The 25643-nt window shown below is 33.2% G+C and overlaps 1 protein-coding gene across 1 annotated transcript in view; it reads left to right on the forward strand.

Moving 5' to 3' along the window:
* LOC143245489 (voltage-dependent calcium channel type A subunit alpha-1-like) overlaps window positions 1-25643 on the forward strand; it is a 201242-nt gene that overhangs the window by 33280 nt on the left and 142319 nt on the right. Inside the window, exon 2 of the mRNA XM_076491852.1 lies at window positions 18960-19309. Within this exon, the coding sequence (XP_076347967.1) occupies window positions 19011-19309 (299 nt within the window). The 5' untranslated portion in view covers window positions 18960-19010. The remainder of the gene's footprint in view (window positions 1-18959; window positions 19310-25643) is intronic.

Below are 25643 nucleotides of genomic sequence, written 5' to 3' on the forward strand. Positions count from 1 at the left end.
CACCTGTAAACTATAGATACTATAGGGACGCACCTCAACTTTAACGGAACTAGAACACCTGTAAACTATAGAGACTATCATGACACACATTAACTATAATAATGCAACTAAAACACCTGTAAACTATAGATACTATAGGGACGCACCTCAACTTTAACGGAACTAGAACACCTGTAAACTATAGAGACTATCATGACACACATTAACTATAATAATGCAACTAAAACACCTGTAAACTATAGATACTATAGGGACGCACCTCAACTTTAACGGAACTAGAACACCTGTAAACTATAGAGACTATCATGACACACATTAACTATAATAATGCAACTAAAACACCTGTAAACTATAGAGACTATAGGGACGCACCTCAACTTTAATAATGTAACGAAAACACCTGTAAATTATAGAGACCATAGGAACACACCTTAACTTTAATAATGCAACAAAAACACCTGTAAACCATAGATATTATAGGGGCACACCTCAATTTTAATAACGTAACTAAAACACCTGAAAACTATAGAAACTATAGGGGCACACCTAAAATTTAATAATCTAACTAAAACACCTATAAACTATAGAGACTATAGGGACGCACCTCAACTTTAATAATGTAACGAAAACACCTGTAAATTATAGACTATAGGAACACACCTTAACTTTAATAATGCAACAAAAACACCTGTAAACCATAGATATTATAGGGGCACACCTCAATTTTAATAACGTAACTAAAACACCTGTAAACCATACAAGCTATAGGGACACACCTCAACTTTAATAATGTTACTAAAACACCTGAAAACTATAGAAACTATAGGGGCACACCTAAAATTTAATAATCTAACTAAAACACCTATAAACTATAGAGACTATAGGGACACACCTCACCTTTAATAATGCAACTAAAACACCTGTAAACTATAGAGACTATAGGGAAATACCTCACCTTTAATGTAACTAAAATAGCTGCAAATTGTGAACATTAAAAAGTAATATTAGCAATGTTACTTGGCTCGTGTGTGTTTAATCTGCATTAACATCTGGCTCGTGTGTGTTTAATCTGCTTTAATATCTAGCTCGTGTGTGTTTAATCTGCTTTATCATCTGGCTCGTGTGTGTTTAATCTGCTTTAACATCTGGCTCGTGTGTGTTTAATCTACATTAACATCTGGCTCGTGTGTGTTTAATCTGCTTCAACATCTGGCTCGTGTGTGTTTAATCTGCTTCAACATCTGGCTCGTGTGTGTTTAATCTGCTTTAACATCTGGCTCGTGTGTGTTTAATCTGCTTTAACATCTGGCTCGTGTATGTTAAATCTGCTTTAACATCTGGCTCGTGTGTGTTTAATCTGCTTTAACATCTTCAGTTAATGTTTTTTTATTTTTTGATATATTAACGCTTTACAACTTTTTCTAATTTTATTTGTTATTCTTATGGTATTTGTTTCAGAATACTTATAATATAAATTCCTTCTAGCAAAGTTAATGATACTAGACCTAAATAGATCTACTGGCTATAGAAGAATATATATCCTATTATTTAAACCTTTCACAATTTTCTAAAGAAATGATATTAAGAACTAGTCCTGGTTATTCGTTTCATTAAACTGATTGTAGAACTTTAATTCCGCTAAGACCAGTTGGAACGTAAAATTCGCATCACGCTATTTCAAACTTCTAGACGATGAAGAGTTTGTTTTTTTAATTTTCGCACAAAGCTACATGAGAGCTATATGTGCTTGCCATCCCTAATTTAGCAGTGTTGTAAGACTAGAGGGAAGGCAGCTAGTCGTCACCACCCATCGCCAACTCTTGGGCTACTCTTTTGCCAACGAATAGTGGGATTGATCGTAACATTATAACGCACCTACGGCTGAAAGGGCGAGCATGTTTGGTGTGACAGGAATTCAAACCCCTGACCCTCGGATTACGTGTCATGCGCCACAACCACCTGGCCATGGAAGGGCCTGACGATGAAGAGACCAACGTATAAAATTTTTATGACAGAGCTGTTTACAAAAACTTTCTTGGCTTTATAAAATAACAGAAGTTAGAAATCACGATTATTTAGATAAAAGAGACATTTTTATTATTAATTTTTATATTTTTCGTGAGCTATAAAAAGGTTTAGAAATATTGTTACAAGTTATTTGTAATTTTTAGGATGAATAGCAAAGCAAGTGATATATTACACTTTCAATAAAATCCATTCATATATAAGACATATTTATTTGTATTTGAAATTTTACATTTTATTTCATATATTCAGTGGCTGTGTGTTGACATCTATTAACCTTAAAGAATCTGCCCCATTCATTAAAAGAAACATAACGTTATAACTATCGAGATGACGTTCACTTTATAAATTAACCTCTATATCGATAGATAAATAAGTAGCGAACAAGTAAGAGAAATAAAGAGAAGGAGTGAATTCTTGGTTATGATAAAATATAACAGTTATAGCGATGTTTCAATTAACTCTAATGATAAATTATAACGTACTTACTCCTTTCTTCAATTATCAACAGAATACCAGTTACACTTTGATTAATCGACAGGGTATAAGAGGTTTCTATAGTTTATCAATAATACATTAGCTAGTTAACAAAGTATAGGGAGTTTTAATCTGGTACAATATAACAGAATACCAAAAATATATCGATTTTTTTCAACAGTGTGTAAAAAAGTTACATATTTTACAGTGTCATCAAAACACCAACAACACACTGATTATTTAAAAACTTGTTGGAACAATACGTCTAATACAACAATAATATAACACTCACAAAACATCTAGTTAGTCAACAACATATAAGAAGGCTACCTCTGTTGCGATATTAAGAGAACATTCATGACAGACTGGAAAATCGCAATGTATAGAGTGGTTGCTTCTGTTATCGTATGAAGAACATAAGAATAACATGCAAGAAGGTTGCAATTGTTAAAGTATTAAAATAACAACAATAACACTCTAGTCAATATCTACCGTATAAAATATCAACATAACACCAAAAAAGCATTGGCTGAAGGAAGCTGGTTGTGTTATCCATCCTAACACTTCTCTTGTTATCTTCGGTCGTAATCCATAGCTGGGTAAAAACAAAGTAGGGACATCCAGTTTATATAAATTCCAGTTACTCGTTGGTAAGTTGTTTCTTTCTTTCCAAGAAATCTATAAACTTTTATAATGATAAGTTTTGTTTAGTTATTTAATTTATTAACAACAATATGGACTTTTATCCATTGTTTCAGGAACATAAACAGAATAAAAAAGGTGAATACTTAAGACATTTTAAACATATTTTGATTGTGCTGAAATTGTACATGTATTTCTTAACACATGATGCTTTCGTTTGTAGTTTGATTGTTGTTGTCAAATGCAAAATTATATAGAGGGTTATCTGTACTATACCCACCAACCACGATTTCGAGGCCCGGCATGGTCAGGTGGTTAAGGCTCTCGACGCGTAATCTGAGGGTCGCGGTTTTGAATCCCCGTCACACCAAACATGCTCGCTCTTTCAGCTGTGGGAGCGTTATAATGTTAAGGTCAATCTCACTATTCGTTGGTAAAAGAGTAGCCCAAGAGTTGGCGGTGGGTGGTGATGACTAGGTGCCTCCCATCTAGTCTTACACTGCTAATTTAGGGACGACTAAAGCAGATAGCCCTCTTGTAGCTTTGGGCGAAATTCAAAAAAGAAACAAACGAACAAACCACGATATCGGAACTCGAATTTTAGCGTCGTAATGTTATTGATAAGCCATTGGAGACAGGGGGATAATCTACGACGTAGACAAACATGAGGTAATGTATTAAACAACAAATTGTCGTTTTCAAATAACTTTGTTATTACAAGGCAGAATGTTTATCTAACTCATATGTTATAGAATGAAATGTGGAAAATAAAAAGTATATCGGAAAAATTTTAACTCATCGCTTTAGAAAACGACTAATGGAAATACTTAAAATAAACATCCTTAAAACAGTGTATTTATTGCACTAGTTATGGTAAATCCTCCGATAGGGGTTTTTAGTTATAAATAGAGCATTACAGATGTTTTCACATCTGTGTCTTTCAACCGTACAATATTTTTAAAAATCTATGTACATGGTTCAATTTGTCTGCGTGGCGTCAGTGAACCAGTAAGTAATAGAACACCGGCTTTGCACAAGCGGTAAGACTGTATAAGTTTTGGTTTTACTTTGATTTAATTTTACGCTCGACTCTGTTAGTTTATTGTTTTATCTGGGTCAGTTGTAACTAAATATTTATGATATCCTTTTATGAATCCAAGGGTTCCTGTTGACGAAACAGCTTATGCCACAATTTGGGCCGTGGTGCTATGATGCTTTGATTTATGTCTTTGTTGTTTATATGATGTTGATAAAAGTATAAAGTTTGGTTTGGTTTGGTTTGTTTTTAATTTCGCGCAAAGCTACACAAGGGCTGTCTGTGTTAGTCGTCCCTAATTTAGCAATGTAAGAATAGAGGAAAAGCAGTTTCTCATCACCAACCACCGCAAACGCTTTGACTACTCTTTAACCGACGAATAGTCGCGTTATAATGTGACGGTCAATCCCACTATTTGTTGGTAAAAAGTAGTTCAAGAGTTGGCGATGGATGTTAATGGCTAGCTGCCTTCCCTCTAGTCTTAGACTGCTAAATTAGGGAAGGCTAGCGCAGATAGCTCTTGTGTAGCTTTGCGCGAAATTCAAAACAAACCAAGCCATGCATGTGTCAACATTCACTCACGTGAATTATCTCAACTTTAACATGTAGTCTTACACGTAGCACCTGTTCTTAACAGAATTACGAGCGCTGTAACTTATTTTTGTTCGGAAAACGTCGGACTGACGGTAGTTGTAGTTGAAAATAAGGGGAGTCTTCATGTCTGTCAGAAAGCAATTATTTGTAGTTCTCCATAACCATCAGAAGGTCGTAAACGATGAAATATAAATGAACCGAGATTATATCATATTTTGTTATTATAAGCTTTAGTAAAGAATAAAAACCCCATTATTCTCATACTTTTAGAGCGTTCCAGGTTTTTTTCTACTCACTTCTGCAAGGCTCCACCTTTTCTTGTTGCCTACCATGTTTTATTCTACTTGACACATAATTTCGGTACTGCACCATTTTAAATGAAACATAGTTCAGCTTCTAATTAAGAGTCTACAGCGAAGCTTTCCAACAATATCATGTAATGTTTATCATTAAACAACAACACAAAATAACTTAACGTTCTTTGTACCGTCAGTTTTTTTCTTCCTTGAATTGAAAGCGTCAATCAAGTTGTTAGCTCGAGCGATAAGACATTAATTTTCCTTGTTCGAGAGTATGCAGTTACGTATACAGGATACCTTTCACAGTGTTGTCAGATTCTTAACCGCACATCATTCATTCTTCGACGTCGGTGTTGTGGTGTTTAAAATTAATCTGTGTTGTACACCTCGGAGTTTGGCAGCCAAAAAACTAGCTGTTGGTGCTTTAAAATGTCAAACTCTGAAACGTTCTGAGTTTTTGTTGTAGTTAACACTGAGATCTTCTTTGTGAAATCAGTGACGGAGGGAATTACTGGATGCGAGCTACTCCGTCAGGTAGGAGTTAGTTCGTGTATGTTTCGGTCATCTAACTAGTTACTCTTACAAAGAGCGTGAACTGAATCAGAGTTGCCAACTTCAAAATACAGAACTCTACTTCTGATTCAGTTAGTCTCCGTCGCACCAAACATGCTTGCCCTTTCAGCCGTGGGGGCGTTACAATGTGACGGTCAATCCCAGTATTCGTTGGTAAAAGAGTAGCCCAAGAGTTGGCGGTGGGTGGTGATGACTAGCTGCCTTCCCTCTAGTCTTACACTACTAAATTAGGGACGGCTAGCGTAGATGGCCCTCGAGTAGCTTTGTGCGAAATTAAAAACAAAGAAAACAAACGGTTCCATAAAGTGTTATACGCTCTTTGAGCAGTGGTTGTATTATCGTAGTGAAAATCAATTTAATAGCATGAATGATGGGCGGTAGAATGCCGCTGATTGGCTGCCTTCCTTCCCTCTGGTGAGTAATTCAAAATTAGTGACATTGTCATAAATATAAAATATTTTTATGCAATAACAACTTGTTATGATTAAAACTTTGAAGCCATTTTCACTACTATGTTTTGTCAACTAACTTTCATTGGGTCATATGTTATACTTCATTGCAATCAGATGTCTGAAGATATAACACAGTGTCAATCATGTGGCTAAAATAAACCATAGTTCCAATCCGATGGCTAAAATATATTATAATTCCGCTCAGATGGCTAAAATATACCATAGTTCCAATCAGATAGTTAAAATATACCATAGTTTCAATTAGATAACTAAAATATGCCACAATTTATATTCTGTAAATAATTGTATTTGACACAATTATGTTAGTACTCTCTATGTAGAGACGACACATAAGCCCTTATTGAAGTAATACAAAAGTCATCTAGAACTTCTTCTCTATAGTTCATCAGAAGCTAGACATGAAGAGCTATTTGACACAGTCACTCTCTCTCCGCTGTAAATGTCGCTTTTTAGCTATCTAGAGCATCTCAAAGTCGAACACTGGCGAATATCTCCTTTTGACTTGATAATAACACACTACAGTACAGGTTCAGCGGTCCTAAACGTCAGCTCAAAGAGATGTTTTAATTTGTATTATCATTATTATGTGTGCTGCATTTGGTTATCAAGATAAAACAACAACATAATAACTATAGATTTTAAACTGTCATCTTCGTTCACGAATCTCACCTAGTTGTACAAACCCTTATTAAAAAAAAAAAAACCAAATGTGTAAATAAACAGGGTTTAGACATCCATGGTGGGCATATCATAGATAGCCTGTTAGGTAGCTTTGTGCTTAGGAACGAACACTTATAAACTTAGGAAGTGTATAGATAATATAGCCAAAGGTATCTCTAAGTTCTGTAGTACACGTTTTAAGAAAACAGTACAGTGAGAAATTGAGATTATGAATTTGAGATTGTTGTTATTTTAATTTTAACGTGTTTTAAGAAATTAATCATTCCAGATATGATACTGTTTCTCTCTAGTAATCAGAGTTACAATTTTAGAAAGTGTTAAAACTAAAATCGCAGATAATTTAGGTCTATCTGAGAAGATATTAGAATAGTATTTGAACTTTCCAATAAAAAGTTTCAGTAAAATAATAGGTTACCAGATAAGATCTAAAATTGGCAACTGTTCGACAATACATACTTTGATTGCGCTGTATTTTATTTTGAGAACATTACAGATATTCACGGTCATTCTTATATTCAAAAACAATATGATTAAATGTGCAATTACTTTTTGTACCTATGCAGTATAGAAAACATTTGTGTGAAATGGTGAGGGAAGTTATATAAAAGACAAATACGGTAAAAATATCACCCGTTTATCGTTCGAGAATAAATTGCATCGCCAGATTACAGTTACGAGTTGATAGTTTGCCCTATGATCAAAAACTTTGATAACACTATAAAGCCTATAAAAGTAGAAACAGTCACACTATGCCAGTAATAAAGGTGTATATTATAAATGTTACTCTCATGGCTGCAATATCTCGTACTAAGTGTGTACAAGTGTGTATTTTGGCTGACAAAGTATACTCCATGCAGACGACTGCGACAAGACTCCATGCATACAAAACTCTGAAGAGGCACTGCTAATAAAGAAAATTGTTTGACAAAAAAAAAGCAATTCCTCCAAAAAAGTCTTTAAGTATCTCGTCATATGTTCTTTATGATCAAGTAGAGATCTTAAAATAAACTATGTTGAATGAGGATGCGAATATTACCTGTAGAGCAGCAACATTATATTAACACAAAGTGTAACTGCTCGTAAAACACTGAGGAGAAGACGTAACCAGTCTTTAAAGATGACAGGTGGTACTAGCAAATCTGAAAACGTGTGCTCTTTACACGTGAATCTAAGTTCAAATTGTTCAGCAGTAACTATCATCTTGATATTTCGAGAGGAGAAGAATATTAAACATAACAGATGTTCAACATTTAAATGAATTATAAGTTTGTGGATTCATCTCAGTAAATAGAGTCGTTAATCTACACAAAAGTAATGGCACCCTGACTACTGATAAGTACAGGTAGATTCTGACACATCATGTTATTACCTCGGGAATACAACGTACTGGACAAAACTTAATCTTTCTTCAAGACAATGTTCCAAAGTACAAGTCATTATTGACGATAAAGAGGCCGATGAAACGCTCATAGCTATCACTTGGTCTGCACAAAGTCTCGATACGATTATTCTTAAGACTGTATGTACTTATGTTAAAACTAAGAATGTAGATAGGCTGCCATCAAACTTTGCTCTGTTATAGGAGTGAACTACATGTTGTTTGATTGGTTTGTTTCGAATTTCGCGCAATGCGACACAAGAGCTATTTGTGTTAGCCGTCCCTAATTTAGCAGTGCAAGACTAGAGGGAAGGCAGCTAGTCAATATCATCCATCCTTACCTTTAGCCAGATGATGGTCCCAAAATTCGGTTTGCTTTCTTTCTGCTTTCACATGTTTGGTGTGATTGAATCAATTTGTGTCCTTGTTTATTTACTTTTAGATGTGTTATTATTCTCCGCACTCGACTCGTAATCTGAGGGTCGCGGATTTGAATCCCCATCACTCCGAACATACTCGTCCTTTCAGCTATGAAAGCGTTACAATGTTACCGTCAATCCTACTATTTGTTGGTAAAAGAGTAGCCCAAGAGTTAGCGGTGGGTAGTGATGACTAGCTGCCTTCCCTCTAGTCTTACACTGCTAAATTAGGGACGGCTAGAGCAGATAGCTCTCGTGTAGCTTTGCACGAAATTCAAAACAAAAAAACCAAACCATAAAGCTGATGACTAGATGTACAGACGGACAAATATATAGAGGCACTTCTAAAAAAACAACTACATAGAGAATTTTTTAAAATACTTTTTTATTAATATTTAACTAACTTATTTTCCTTAGGCTTGATCATGTACATATATATAAGCATAAAAACTAATTATTACTTAGTACTAAGCATAAAAAGAGTGTATTAGTTCTCCGTTACAAGGTCTTATCAAACATTTTTAATGTTGTAACTTTAAACTACAAAGCTCTTAAAAATCTTATATATATCAGAAAATAATACAGACTGGGTAACATATAACTATAGCTTAAAAAATATCCGTGACACAAAACAATTAACACAGACCCCATATAATACCCGTGGCACAAAACAATTAGCACAGATCCCATATAATACCCGTGACACAAAACAATAAGTAGACATAATATAATACCCGTGACACAAAACAATAAGTAGACATAATATAATAATACCCGTGACACAAAACAATAAGTAGACACAATATAATACTCGTGACACAAAACAATAAATAGACAGAATATAATACCCGTGACACAAAACAATAAGTAGACACAATATAATACCCGTGACACAAAACAATAAGTAGACACAATATAATACTCGTGACACAAAACAATAAGTAGACACAATATAATACTCTTGACACAAAACAGTAAGTAGACACAATATAATACTCGTGACACAAAACAATAAGTAGACACAATATAATACCCGTGACACAAAACAATAAGTAGACACAATATAATACCCGTGACACAAAACAATAAGTAGACACAATATAATACCCGTGACACAAAACAATAAGTAGACACAATATAATACCCGTGACACAAAACAATAAGTAGACACAATATAATACTCGTGACACAAAACAATAAGTAGACACAATATAATACCTGTGACACAAAACAATAAGTAGACACAATATAATACTCGTGACACAAAACAATAAGTAGACACAATATAATACCCGTGACACAAAACAATAAGTAGACACAATATAATACCCGTGACACAAAACAATAAGTAGACACAATATAATACTCGTGACACAAAACAATAAGTAGACACAATATAATACCCGTGACACAAAACAATAAGTAGACACAATATAATACCCGTGACACAAAACAATAAGTAGACACAATATAATACCCGTGACACAAAACAATAAGTAGACACAATATAATACCCGTGACACTAAACAATAAGTAGAGACCCCGTATAATGCCGTGACTCAAAACAATAAGTAGACACAATATAATACTCGTGACACAAAATAATAAGTAGACAGAATATAATACCCGTGACACAAAACAATAAGTAGACACAATATAATACCCGTGACACAAAACGATAAGTAGACACAATATAATACCCGTGACACAAAACAATAAGTAGACACAATATAATACCCGTGACACAAAACAATAAGTAGACACAATATAATACTCGTGACACAAAACAATAAGTAGACACAATATAATACCTGTGACACAAAACAATAAGTAGACACAATATAATACCCGTGACACACAAAACAATAAGACACAAAACAATAGTAGACACAATATAATACCCGTGACACAAAACAATAAGTAGACACAATATAATACCCGTGACACAAAACAATAAGTAGACACAATATAATACCCGTGACACAAAACAATAAGTAGACACAATATAATACCTCGTGACACAAAACAATAAGTAGACACAATATAATACCCGTGACACAAAACAATAAGTAGACACAATATAATACCCGTGACACAAAACAATAAGTAGACACAATATAATACTCGTGACACAAAACAATAAGTAGACACAATATAATACCCGTGACACAAAACAATAAGTAGACACAATATAATACCTGTGACACAAAACAATAAGTAGACACAATATAATACTCGTGACACAAAACAATAAGTAGACACAATATAATACCCGTGACACAAAACAATAAGTAGACACAATATAATACCCGTGACACAAAACAATAAGTAGACACAATATAATACCCGTGACACAAAACAATAAGTAGACACAATATAATACCCGTGACACAAAACAATAAGTAGACACAATATAATACTCGTGACACAAAACAATAAGTAGACACAATATAATACCCGTGACACAAAACAATAAGTAGAGATTGACACAAAACAATAATATATACCCGTGACACAAAACAATAAGTAGACACAATATAATACCCGTGACACAAAACAATAAGTAGACACAATATAATACCCGTGACACAAAACAATAAGTAGACACAATATAATACTCGTGACACAAAACAATAAGTAGACACAATATAATACCCGTGACACAAAACAATAAGTAGACACAATATAATACCCGTGACACAAAACAATAAGTAGACACAATATAATACTCGTGACACAAAACATAAGTAGACACAATATAATACCTGTGACACAAAACAATAAGTAGACACAATATAATACTCGTGACACAAAACAATAAGTAGACACAATATAATACTCGTGACACAAAACAATAAGTAGACACAATATAATACCCGTGACACAAAACAATAAGTAGACACAATATAATACTCGTGACACAAAACAATAAGTAGACACAATATAATACCTGTGACACAAAACAATAAGTAGACACAATATAATACCCGTGACACAAAACAATAAGTAGACACAATATAATACCCGTGACACAAAACAATAAGTAGACACAATATAATACCCGTGACACAAAACAATAAGTAGACACAATATAATACCCGTGACACAAAACAATAAGTAGACACAATATAATACTCGTGACACAAAACAATAAGTAGACACAATATAATACCCGTGACACAAAACAATAAGTAGAGATTCAGTATAATTCCGTGACTCAAAACAATCAGCAAAATGCATCAAAGACTTGCTTATAATTCATTTTGTTTTGTATTCAAGTATAGCTATACTTACTAGAACGATTCATGCTCGTTAGAGGTTAATACGTAGTCTATGAACGACTGACTGTTACAGACTTGTTAACTTTTTCCCACATGAAATCACTGATGTGTTACACGAAATCTAGAAAAGTAGATAAAATGACATGTTAACACTGCAAGAAATCGTAAGATTCTATCTAACCACTCCCTACATGGTTTGTTGGGAAGACAATGAATATATTGTATTATATCACTCTTTATTTTCTGTTATTATAAAAAAGAAGGTTTGAGATATATCAAATGTTTAACAATGACCTCACAAAGTCAATATCTTACTAACTGATGTGAATATCCGATAATTTATCCAAGGATTAACAAAACTCATTGTTTTACTATCGTTTTTGCAAAATACTTTAGTACAACAAACCTCGAAGCCCCATAAGTTTTGTAGAAATTCAATTCACCATCTTATGTTATCAAAATAATATATTAGGTACATGTGTATGCACGTACAAAATAAAGTGGCATATTATGTCTACGTGCATACATATATTAAAATGAAGTCACATATTAGGCGCACTTAGATAAGTATATTAAAATAAAGTAACATATTAGGTACGCGTGTTTACATATATTAAAATGAAGTAACATATTAAGTACGCGTACATACATATATTAAAATCACGTAACATATTAGGTACATGTACATATATAAATTAAAATTAAATAAAATATTATTTACACGTACATACATATACTAAATTAATACAGTAGCTTCAAATAAGGTGAATTGGTAACAATATCCTGTGCTGTTCAAGTTGGGTGGTCATTGTCAATGAGTAACTTCTTTAGACCTGTAGCTCATAACAAAAAAAATCAGGAGGCTGTGATACGAAACTACTAATATAGGTGATCCTGTTGCGTTCTTTATTACCTCGAGGAATTGACATGTTATTTTCCCCAGTCTGCTTTGATACACCAAGTAGGTGCTCAACTTTAACTGGGGATCAGATTTACAAATACATCTGTGCCAGCACCTAATGAACTTACCCATTAGTACATTTAAACAGGTAACTACGACATCCGAAAGAGAAATTAGATCAACTCGCCGTGTTTTTTTTTTTTTTGTAGAAAAATTCTACTATTCAATTTGGAAAACAAAAACAGTCTTTATTCAGCTAGACATTAGATAGAATAGTCTGTAATTTTAACAACTGTTCTTTTCGTAATAATGATCCTTATATATTTGAAACCTGGCTAAGCCTTAATTAAGCGTTTTTAAGGGTAAAATCTAGTTTTTTTATATCGTGTAAATGAATTATATTCAAATTTTAAAGTTCAGCATATACATCCATATATTTTTATCATCAGAATTAGAATACATCCATATATTTTTATCATCAGAATTAGTTTGCATTGCTAGTGTAGTATATGATTTTAGCAGTAATCTACATCTCCCAAGGTTGTTAAAGCTTGCGAGATATTATAGGATTACGGCCGAAAATATCGAAAACAAACCATGAATCAATGCATTCTAATCATTGCAAGTTTCTGTTTTAAGACCATGCATACTTGTAGTTAAACTAGTATATTGATAGAGGTATATTGTTTTGTAGGCTTACGTTTGTTTCTGATTTATTTCAGAGCCTTGGCTTCACTACACGTGTTAGCATCAAGTTAGTCTGAAACAAATGTTTCAAAGCAGCTCGACTTTTAACAGTAGGGTTTTAACCCCATAAAAAACAATAAATGGCGTAAAAACCCCATTGGCGAAATTGAACAATAGCCTTGTTTTTCAATGTTTGTTTGTTTTGAATTTCGCGCAAAGCTACACGAGGTCTATCTGCGCTAGCCATCCCTAATTTAGCAGCGTAAGACTAGAGAGAAGGCCGAGAGTCATCATCACCCACCGCCAACTCTTGGGTTACTCTTCTACCAACAAATAGTGGGATTGACCGCTACATTACAATGCCACGGCTGGAAGGGCGAGTATATTTTGTGCGACGGGGATTCGAACTCGCAATTCTCGGATTTACGAACCGATCGCCTTGTCTACTGGCCCATAACCAGAAATTTTCTAAAAAGTTAATATTGACATCAGACGACACTCTATTCGCTTGTAACAAGAGCTAAGTAAAGTTATGACGGGTTATGCTGTACGTTATGGATATGGTGTCGTTGTGTTCTAAAAAAAGCGTTTTACAGCGTAACAGGTAAAGTCGCTCGACTCGCAATATGAGGGTCGCTGGTTCGAATCTCCGTCACAACTAACATGCTCGCCATTTCAGTCGTGGGAGCGTTATAATGTATGATCAATCACACTATTCATTGGTAAAACAGTAGCCAAAAATTTGGCGTTGGGTGGTGACGAATAATTGCATTTCCTCTAGTTTTACGCTGCTAAATTAGGGGCAGGTAGTACAGATAGCTCTTGTGTAGCTTTACGCGGAATTCAAAAACAAACAAACAGAAACGAGACAGGTCTGTTCTGTAGACAAAGGATGGTAAGATGTATTGTTACTTTCCAGAACATCTCGTGCATACTTGAGGGATTTGGGCAATAAATTTAAACGTAAAAAAACGACTATTAAACTACAAATAATAATAGAAAACGTTTTCATTTCAGTCAAGGTTTCGCCACTGCGGCTGCGTCAGGGCTAACAACACAAATTATTTTTTGGAACACTAGATTTGATGAAACAACTTTGGTTAAGATTTTAAAAACAAGTTTGTTTTTTTATTATCTGGAGAGTAATGTACTATTCTAATTTTATTGGCAAAAAATGGGTTAAATATCATGTTTTATCAGAGGACTGAACAGACTCTCAATATTTATTTCATACGTATTATATATCTTCTGAAAATTTCGTTTAACCCAAAAAGACAGAGGTAGACTAAAGGCGCATACAACAGTTGCTGTACAAATATTTGCTAAAATACCGGGTGTTCGGAAAGTCACTGTGCACTTATATATTTATTAACAGACATGTTTCAATATAGAATACAGGAGGTAAATATGAATGACAATTATAAACACTGTTGAAAGTGACCCCTGTTGGCATCAATACAGGCCTGGATCCTTCTTATTTTGTTTCTAAACACCGCTATCAGTTGCTGGCTTGAAATAAACTGAATAAAATATGATTACAAAACTGCACAGTGACTTTCCGAACACCCTGTACATTAAAGGCTTTAAGACTTCAGTGAATATTGCACTTGAAAATCAACACCAGTAGCAAATATGAAAACGTTCAAATATGGTGCTGTATGCCAATTAGAAAAAAACAACAGCAACTATATATACAGAGAGAGAAAATTTTACTCTGTGTTAAAATGTTTTGTACTATTTTGGCAAAGCTGCAGAAAATATGGACGTTTTGAATTTAAATTAATCATTACTTTTTAATTATGTGCACTTAATTTCACCACAACAAAAACACCAAGTTAGATTTTGAGTCATTTTAAATAATCCAGATTTTATGTATAGCAAATTGTTGTTTCTTCCGCATAACACCTAAAAAAAACACTTTTCAAAAAATAATGTATTTGTGATCTATTAAAGTTAAATAATACATATCACATAATTTTGTGCGCAAACTATAATTCATTTTTTTGTTATTCGATGTTAAACACAAAGCTACACAATGCGCTATCTGTGCTCTTCCCACGACGAGTATCGAAGTCAGGTTTCTAGCATTATCAGTTCGCAGACTCACCTCAGTGCCGCTAGGGAATATTTAATTATTTATTTTGAATATCGGCAGAACATATTTCTAAGTCTTTCTTATATCTAATGCAAATTCCCGTTGCTTATCTTATGTAATTTATATCTGACGTTTTCGTACACCTTTATTATTATTATTTTTAAAGCAAGGTCCATCCAATACGCCAAATTCCTAAGCTACCAAATACCTAACTAACAAGTAGTTCCGTTTGGAATAATATTCGAGCTCAAGTATCAGTCTGGGACTTCCGTATACCAGGAAAGCCGATTTACTGTTTCTCTCCTTTCTTATAACCCAGGAAATTTAGCGTGCTGGAAGACTGAGGAAGGAGTGACAAGAGGTCTGGTAGGGATAAGGGTAAACATGTTTTTACTGTAAAAGTAACCACAACATTAATTCTTCCAAACAAGTTCTTTAATCTAATCGCATTACTGTGAATAAACTTCGCGTTTACAGATCTTATCTTTGTCGTAATAGATACGACAAAAGAAGTCTATCTCAGTACCATTATTTTCTCTACTGTGTCCATAACCTATAGTTTTGATCTATGAGATGTTTTATCTTTTGCGCGGATTGCACTGTTCGAAATGATATCGTTTTCCAGACTTTGAGTCAAGTGACTAAAGAAATACAGTTAGGTCTTGCACTGCAAAATCAGGGACGACTAGCGCAGATAGTCCTCGTGTAGCTTTGCGCGAAATTCAAAACACAAACAAACTTTTATAATGGTGACGTGTATACAATATTTGCGGGTTTTATTTAGCTCTTTTTAAATCACCGTACAGTAACCTAAGTTAATTTAACTGCCTCAGTAATGTTGTGACGTTGAACCTAATCTATTGTTTGGTTTGTTTGTTTAGAATTTCGCGCAAAGCTACACGAGAGCTATCTGCCCTAACCGTCCCAAATTTAGCAGTGTAAGACTAGAGGTTAGGCAGCTAGTCAGCGTCACCCAACGTCAACTCTTAGGCTACTCTTTTACCAACGAATAGTAGGATTGACGGTAACATCATAACACCCCCACGGCTGAAAGGGCGAACATGTTTGGAATTATGGGAATTTGAACCCGCGACCCTCAGATTACGAGTTGAGTGCCTTAGTCACCTGACCATGCCGGGCCCCAAATCTATTATTATATTACTGGATAATGACGTAACATTCTTTACACGCTTAAATTTATTTATGTTATTCTACGATGGTTTATAAAGAACTAATAAACAAACGTAAATGTGTATGTATCTGCTAATGTTAAAATCATGTTTATTTAACATGATAATATTATGTTTTAAGCATGATCACATGTATATCCTACATTTTGTATATTTCTCAATTCTTTTAAAACATTTTGTAGAGAAATACAAGCGTACTTTCAACTATACTATGTCTGAAATCATGTATTCGTAATTCTAAACAAGGATTTAAACTTCAACTTTAACAGCACCTTATTCATATAAGAACATAATATTCATATATAAAGTACCCTATTTTTGAGCTACTGTCAAAAAAAAAAAAAGGCCTGGATGGCACATATACCTGCAATACCGTAGAGCCGAGCGTTGAATGTCGCAGACTCGCTGCTGCTAATTTACTCTCTTACTGTGGGGCTGTGGGTGAGTGATTGGCGTGACTGTTAAATACTACTGCTCAATTAGAGTAGTTCAATTCAAGTTTTGGCTGCGAGTGTTGTTGACTAGTTGTCTTCCCATCTTGCGATCCAGATCAAATTTACAGACGTCTCGTCGAAATAGCCCTTGTGTAACTTTGTGCTAGTGTCTAAAACACACAACAAAAAGAACGCACCAAAACAATAGATTCATCCGGCTCTTTGAACCAAAAACGGCCTGGATGCTCAGTGGCCCACGTGTCAAATCTTGGAACCTCTGATTCACAACTTGTATGTTAACTATAAAGACTAATTTATAAATACTCGCATTGCTTACATCCAATTTTTAACCTTTTAATGTATGTATATTAGGTTTAAGTTGACTAGTTTTTATTAAACATAAACAGATTAAGAATTTGATGCACAAATCAAGTTTGAAATATAATTATTTTCCATACATTCGAGAAACACCACACATTAATGTGTTTAAATATAAAAAAATATTTTCAAACATATACCAGGAACACTGCTATTGCCATCTAGTATTGGGTTTTTCGTAATTTCGAAATATTTTGTTCAAGAAACTTTAAATTTCGCTCTAAAATCAGGGTTATGATTGTATTTAGAAGAAAACAGCGTTTTTGTTCGGTAATACTGCTCAATAGATTTAACTGCGAAGAGTAATAATTAATACTACTGATAACACATCTGAAAATCGTAAGAATTTGGTTTTAATATCTCAAAGTGTTAGGTTTGATTGCTTCGAATTTCGCGCAAAGCTACACGAGGGCTATCTGCGATAGCCGTCCCTAATTTAGCAGTGTAAGACTAGAAGGAAGGCAGCTAGTCATCACCACTCACCGCTAGCTCTTAGGATAATCCTTTACCAACGAATAGTGGGATTGATCCTCACTTTATAACGCCCCCACGGCTGAAAGAGCGAACATGTTTGGTGTGACGGGAATTCGAACCCGCGACCCTCGGATTACCAGTCGAGTGCCTTAACCACCTGTCCGTGACGGGCCGTCTCAATATTAGTGTTCTGAATAACATTATTAATAATATCAGAAAACAAACCTGTCATAATGTTATTCATGATGACGAGAAATCCACTTGAAGTAAAATCTATTCAAAGGACAACTGATATGGTACTAAAACTTTGATTAAGATAAAGTATAGAACAACGTCATCTTAAGTTTTAAGTCATCTTCCGGTTACCCATAACTTACAGAATTTCTTTCATATATAGCAAGTACGTGGAAATGTGTCAGATAATGTGCCTTTCGGAAGTATTAAAATGTAGTCCTTGTTAATCTTTCAACAACACGTGGTGAACTAATGAAAACAATAATAAAAGGCTAGAAAATTGATTGAGCGCCATCTATCCATAGAATATTTAAATAAAATGTATGATCTCATACGTTCTTGGAGAATTTCGAAGGCAAAGAAACAGTGGAAGTTAAAATCATTAGATGGACTTAATTGACACGGTTTATTTTAATAATTTTTTTTAAAACTAATATGGTTTTCTGTTTCTTTTACTTCTGAAATATTTAAAGAATTCGGCCGTTTTAGACTGAAATTAATACATCTCTGTGACAACGTTTTAGTTTCAGTTACTTTTAACCAAAAACTAATAACGCCCCTAATTTTTGTGTTAAAATATCATTTTAAACATAGCATAAATGCACCATAAATATATAAATTGAGGTGTATTAATTATCGTGCATATGAATGTGTAAATAAATTTGATTTTTTGTCTTTGATTTTCCAGATATAGTTTCTAATCTGCCCACAAGAGGGAGCTAATTTTATCATCAAAATCATGATAGGAGCCGCTGGAAGCCGTCATTTCAACAGCAGGAGGAGAGGTTCTTCCCCCAATACTTCTCCCCTGCATCATTACAAAGCCCGAACATCTTTGACCACGCACGAAGAAGAAGACGAAAATAGCTTTGGTCAAAAGAGGAAAAAGACAGCCACAAAGACTCCCACTCGACTGTCCATTCCAGATCTCCCCCCTGATGTCAGCCTCAATAGGCGGAGGGCAGTTGACACTTCAGACCATAAAACATGCGCTCTTGTACAGACCAAGCTGAAGAGGATGAGGTTGGAAGATGTGGCGTAAGTAGAAATTATAGAAGTTACGTCAGCTTTTGTTTTTTAACATAATTCTTGAAAAATACTTAAAATACGGATGAATGCTAACTCTGTTTTCCTTTTTATGGTAGTAACAATGACTGCAGTTCAAAATGTTCAATCGTAGAGATGACGACGTAAAGCTCTAAAGCTAGAATTGCGCAATGGTATAAATAATGAACTTATTAACGTTCTAAACTAGCTTGCATAGAAAACCCTTTTTACCCAAACTAAATAATGCTGCTCTGATAATCATAAGAAACATTCTTGTCACTTTAACTTTCCAATCACAAAGAAAAAGGGCATGCTTTTTGTAAAAATAGAACCTTCATTTATTATAACCTTCAATAAGAGAACCTTCATTTATTATAACCTTCAATAAGAGAACCTTCATTTATTATAATCTTTAACAAGAGAACCTTAAATTATTATAACCTTTAACAAGGGAGCCTTCATTTATTATAACTTTAACAAGAGAGCCTTCATTTATTATAACCTTCAACAAGGGAACCTTCAAATGCTATAACCTTTAACAAGAAAACCTACAATCTTTATAATTTTTAACAAGAGAACCGTCATTTATTGTAACCTGTTGTTGAACTTATACCAATTTTCGTGATAATGAGCTGAAAAGAACGATTATGGTTTGCAAAAGTTCAAAGTTCACTATATATCAAATCACCACGTAAAGATTATGAATATTAACATGGGGTAAAATATTTGTTTGTCTGATTTGAGAAATTTAACTCTTTAATGACAAAACCAGAAAATTACCGAAACTGTCCAGAAATGACACATTCTCACACTTCGAAGTCAAACATTTTTTTTATTTTCTAGTCCACGAAACAAAACTTACCAATGTTTATTTGCATGAATTGAATTAGAAACTTTTAGATGAGATTACATATCAGCTGTTTACCATTTAACTTGTCATTTTTTTTACATATAAAGTTGAGCATCATAATGATACGATCTCTGCATATAACATATAAAAGACAGCAGTTATATAATTAAGTCCGCTGTAGTCCTTGGGTAATTAAATTATACAGTTACTTTTTATTAAACGTGAAAGAAATGCATTATGATAGCATTATGAAGCTAGTACGTTTGGTTTCATGCATCGTAGTAAGTTCAATTTCTCTAATTACATTTCATGTCGCTAATTAAAGCAGTTGGTTGTCTTGGAGGTTTTCTGGTTTACGGTATCAGTATTAAAACTACCAAATGATATGCTTTGCCTGCATACCTTTTTGTGTGTGTGTTTGGTTACAATAAACTGACCTTCATTCTATTGTGATAATCAGATTATTCCTCTTTTTTTTTCTTTTCAAGAAGTCATCTTTGTTTTCGAGGAGTTTTTTTTTCTACTATAACACCTTAACTGTGTCCTCGTTACGGTCCGGCATGGCCAAGCGTGTTAAGGCATGCGACTCCTAATCTGAAGGTCGCGGGTTTGCATCCTTTCAGCCGTGGGGACGTTATAAGTGACAGTCAATCCCATTATTCGTTGGTAAAAGAAGAGCCCAAGAGTTGGCGGTGGGTGGTGATGACTAGCTGCCTTCCCTCTAGTCTTACACTGCTAAATTAGGGACGGCTAGCACACATAGCCCTCGAGTAGCTTTGTGCGAAATTCAAAAACAAACAAACTGTCCTCATTACAGCTAAGCCTTGTTGTTTATATACATTACGTTCAGCTTTGCTGATATTTTGTCACAAAATACGGACATATCTGTCCTTCATGCGCTATAAAAGCTTAAACTAGACTTTTTATACTGTACTGAATTAAACTACTATCTTCACGTCTCAGTACGAGTCATCTGCTAAAAGGTAAAATTAAAGATTTAACATCAGATGGATATGCTATAAGAAATTCGAGGTGACCAAAAACCCACTTGAAGTAAAAATGTATCTCAGGACAGCTGGTATGGGTATTAACACTTTTACTAATGAAACAGAGAATGGCATTTTGGCCTTCATAGGTCATCTTCAGGTTGCCTTCATGTTAACCTGAAGATGACTTAAGTCAAAACGTTCTCTGCTTTATTAGTAAAAGTGTTAATACCCATACCAGCCGTCCTAAGATACAAGCTACAAGAAAGACAATATAATTAGACAGAACGTCGAGTAAAAATATTTTTGCTTGTCCACTTTGAATGTATCTCTCCATCTTTCTCTTTGTATACTGATGGTTTAAAATCATTTTGTAATCAGCTCCTTTCATGTACTTAAGTACTTTTGCTAATATAGTAGCCAAACAAATACCCCATACTAGCCCTTCCTCTTTGTTCATATACCTTGTCATTAAACAAACAAATGAAAAAAAAAACGTGATTCCTTTGTTTGCTTACAAAGCTAATACCCGAGGTTTGATTTCGGTGAACTTAGCAGGTAGTCCAAAGTGCAGTTGCTCTAAAACAAACGAACAAGCAAACAATATTTGGTTGTTATTTCATAATTTCTGAAATATTTCTTTGTGTATAGCCTCAAACTTACCTTAATTACTGTAAACACAATTCAATAGTCTCATCTAGTGGTATATTAATAAGAGGAAATTCTACTTCAAGAGTAGCAGTTGTTATATCATGATCAAAATTTAACTTTCTCCTCTTATTAATAAATTCTCAACTGTCTTTCGAGGAATGTTTATTACGTATAAATTCCTTGAAATCATCATTCAAAACTCTTAATAGTTTATAATTATAGCATTCAATATTTGATACGAAAGATCTCATTGGACAATTTAGCTCGTGTGTTTTATAATCATTCTTAGAGAATGCTAGCGTGTAAACCAGTTTGCCTTAACGCCTTATGTAACCCACGTGCGCATCAGGTGACACTCAGGTTGGAAGCTTTAATTGCAGGCCGTGTTTGCATGTTCGGACTGCGAACCTGAAGGTTTTCGGTTCTGTTCTATTTGTCCAAACACCCGATTTACACTTTAGGGTTATGGATGCGCTATAAGTTTGACGATGAAATCCCACTATTATGCCAGAAAAGAGTATCCCATGAGTTGGCGGAAGTTACCTCTGATCTGTCAGTTCAAAATTAGAAACGGCTAAGTACAGATAAATATTCGTGTAGCTTCGAGCCAAAATAAGTCTAGAAACAGAGAAATATGTTTTGTGAAGAAATGGTATTATTTTAATCCTGAAGATAAACATGTCAGACAAAAATCCTTCTATTATTTTAATCCTGAAGATAAACATGTCAGACAAAAATCCTTCCATTATTTTAATCCTGAAGATAAACATGTCAGACAAAAATCCTTCTATTATTTTAATCCTGAAGATAAACATGTCAGACAAAAATCCTTCTATTATTTTAATCCTGAAGATAAACATGTCAGACAAAATCCTTCTATTATTTTAATCCTGAAGATAAACATGTCAGACAAAAAATTATTTTAATCCTGAAGATAAACATGTCAGACAAAAATCCTTCTATTATTTTAATCCTGAAGATAAACATGTCAGACAAAAATCCTTCCATTATTTTAATCCTGAAGATAAACATGTCAGACAAAAATCCTTCTATTATTTTAATCCTGAAGATAAACATGTCAGACAAAAATCCTTCTATTATTTTAATCCTGAAGATAAACATGTCAGACAAAAAATCCTTCTATTATTTTAATCCTGAAGATAAATATGTCAGACAAAAAATCCTTCCATTATTTTAATCCTGAAGATAAACATGTCAGACAAAAATCCTTCTATTATTTTAATCCTGAAGATAAACATGTCAGACAAAAATCCTTCTATTATTTTAATCCTGAAGATAAACATGTCAGACAAAAATCCTTCTATTATTTTAATCCTGAAGATAAACATGCCAGACAAAAATAAAAATTCTTCCATTATTTTAATCCTGAAGATAAATATGTGAGACAAAAATCCTTCTATTATTTTAATCCTGAAGATAAACATGTCAGACAAAAAATCCTTCTATTATTTTAATCCTGAAGATAAACATGTCAGACAAAAAAATTATTTTAATCCTGAAGATAAACATTCAAAAAATATTATTTTAATCCTGAAGATAAACATGTCAGACAAAAATCCTTCTATTATTTTAATCCTGAAGATAAACATGTCAGACAAAAAATCCTTCTATTATTTTAATCCTGAAGATAAACATGTCAGACAAAAATCCTTCTATTATTTTAATCCTGAAGATAAACATGTCAGACAAAAATCCTTCTATTATTTTAATCCTGAAGATAAACATGTCAGACAAAAATCCTTCTATTATTTTAATCCTGAAGATAAACATGTCAGACAAAAAATCCTTCTATTATTTTAATCCTGAAGATAAACATGTCAGACAAAAATTCCTTTATTATTTTAATCCTGAAGATAAACATGTCAGACAAAAATCCTTCTATTATTTTAATCCTGAAGATAAACATGTCAGACAAAAATCCTTCTATTATTTTAATCCTGAAGATAAACATGTCAGACAAAAAATCCTTCTATTATTTTAATCCTGAAGATAAACATGTCAGACAAAAATCCTTCCATTATTTTAATCCTGAAGATAAACATGTCAGACAAAAATCCTTCTATTATTTTAATCCTGAAGATAAACATGTCAGACAAAAATCCTTCTATTATTTTAATCCTGAAGATAAACATGTCAGACAAAAATCCTTCTATTATTTTAATCCTGAAGATAAACATGTCAGACAAAAATCCTTCTATTATTTTAATCCTGAAGATAAACATGTCAGACAAAAATCCTTCTATTATTTTAATCCTGAAGATAAACATGTCAGACAAAAATCCTTCTATTATTTTAATCCTGAAGATAAACATGTCAGACAAAAAATCCTTCTATTATTTTAATCCTGAAGATAAACATGTCAGACAAAAATCCTTCTATTATTTTAATCCTGAAGATAAACATGTCAGACAAAAATCCTTCTATTATTTTAATCCTGAAGATAAACATGTCAGACAAAAAACTATTATTTTAATCCTGAAGATAAACATGTCAGACAAAAATCCTTCATTATTTTAATCCTGAAGATAAACATGTCAGACAAAAATCCTTCTATTATTTTAATCCTGAAGATAAACATGTCAGACAAAAATCCTTCTATTATTTTAATCCTGAAGATAAACATGTCAGATTATTTTAAAAATCCTTCTATTATTTTAATCCTGAAGATAAACATGTCAGACAAAAATCCTTCTATTATTTTAATCCTGAAGATAAACATGTCAGACAAAAATCCTTCTATTATTTTAATCCTGAAGATAAACATGTCAGACAAAAAATCCTTCTATTATTTTAATCCTGAAGATAAACATGTCAGACAAAAAACTATTATTTTAATCCTGAAGATAAACATGTCAGACAAAAATTGATCTATTATTTTAATCCTGAAGATAAACATGTCAGACAAAAATCCTTCTATTATTTTAATCCTGAAGATAAACATGTCAGACAAAAATCCTTCTATTATTTTAATCCTGAAGATAAACATGTCAGACAAAAATCCTTCTATTATTTTAATCCTGAAGATAAACATGTCAGACAAAAATCCTTCTATTATTTTAATCCTGAAGATAAACATGTCAGACAAAAATCCTTCTATTATTTTAATCCTGAAGATAAACATGCCAGACAAAAATAAAAATTCTTCCATTATTTTAATCCTGAAGATAAATATGTGAGACAAAAATCCTTCTATTATTTTAATCCTGAAGATAAACATGTCAGACAAAAAATCCTTCTATTATTTTAATCCTGAAGATAAACATGTCAGACAAAAAATCCTTCTATTATTTTAATCCTGAAGATAAACATGTCAGACAAAAAATCCTTCTATTATTTTAATCCTGAAGATAAACATGTCAGACAAAAATCCTTCTATTATTTTAATCCTGAAGATAAACATGTCAGACAAAAATCCTTCTATTATTTTAATCCTGAAGATAAACATGTCAGACAAAAATCCTTCTATTATTTTAATCCTGAAGATAAACATGTCAGACAAAAATCCTTCTATTATTTTAATCCTGAAGATAAACATGTCAGACAAAAATCCTTCTATTATTTTAATCCTGAAGATAAACATGTCAGACAAAAATCCTTCTATTATTTTAATCCTGAAGATAAAATCCTTCTATTATTTTAATCCTGAAGATAAACATGTCAGACAAAAAATCCTTCTATTATTTTAATCCTGAAGATAAACATGTCAGACAAAAATCCTTCTATTATTTTAATCCTGAAGATAAACATGTCAGACAAAAATCCTTCTATTATTTTAATCCTGAAGATAAACATGTCAGACAAAAATCCTTCTATTATT

The sequence above is a fragment of the Tachypleus tridentatus genome, chromosome 2 (genome assembly GCF_004210375.1).
Source record: "Tachypleus tridentatus isolate NWPU-2018 chromosome 2, ASM421037v1, whole genome shotgun sequence".
In the NCBI taxonomy this organism is placed as follows: Eukaryota; Metazoa; Arthropoda; class Merostomata; order Xiphosura; family Limulidae; genus Tachypleus; species Tachypleus tridentatus.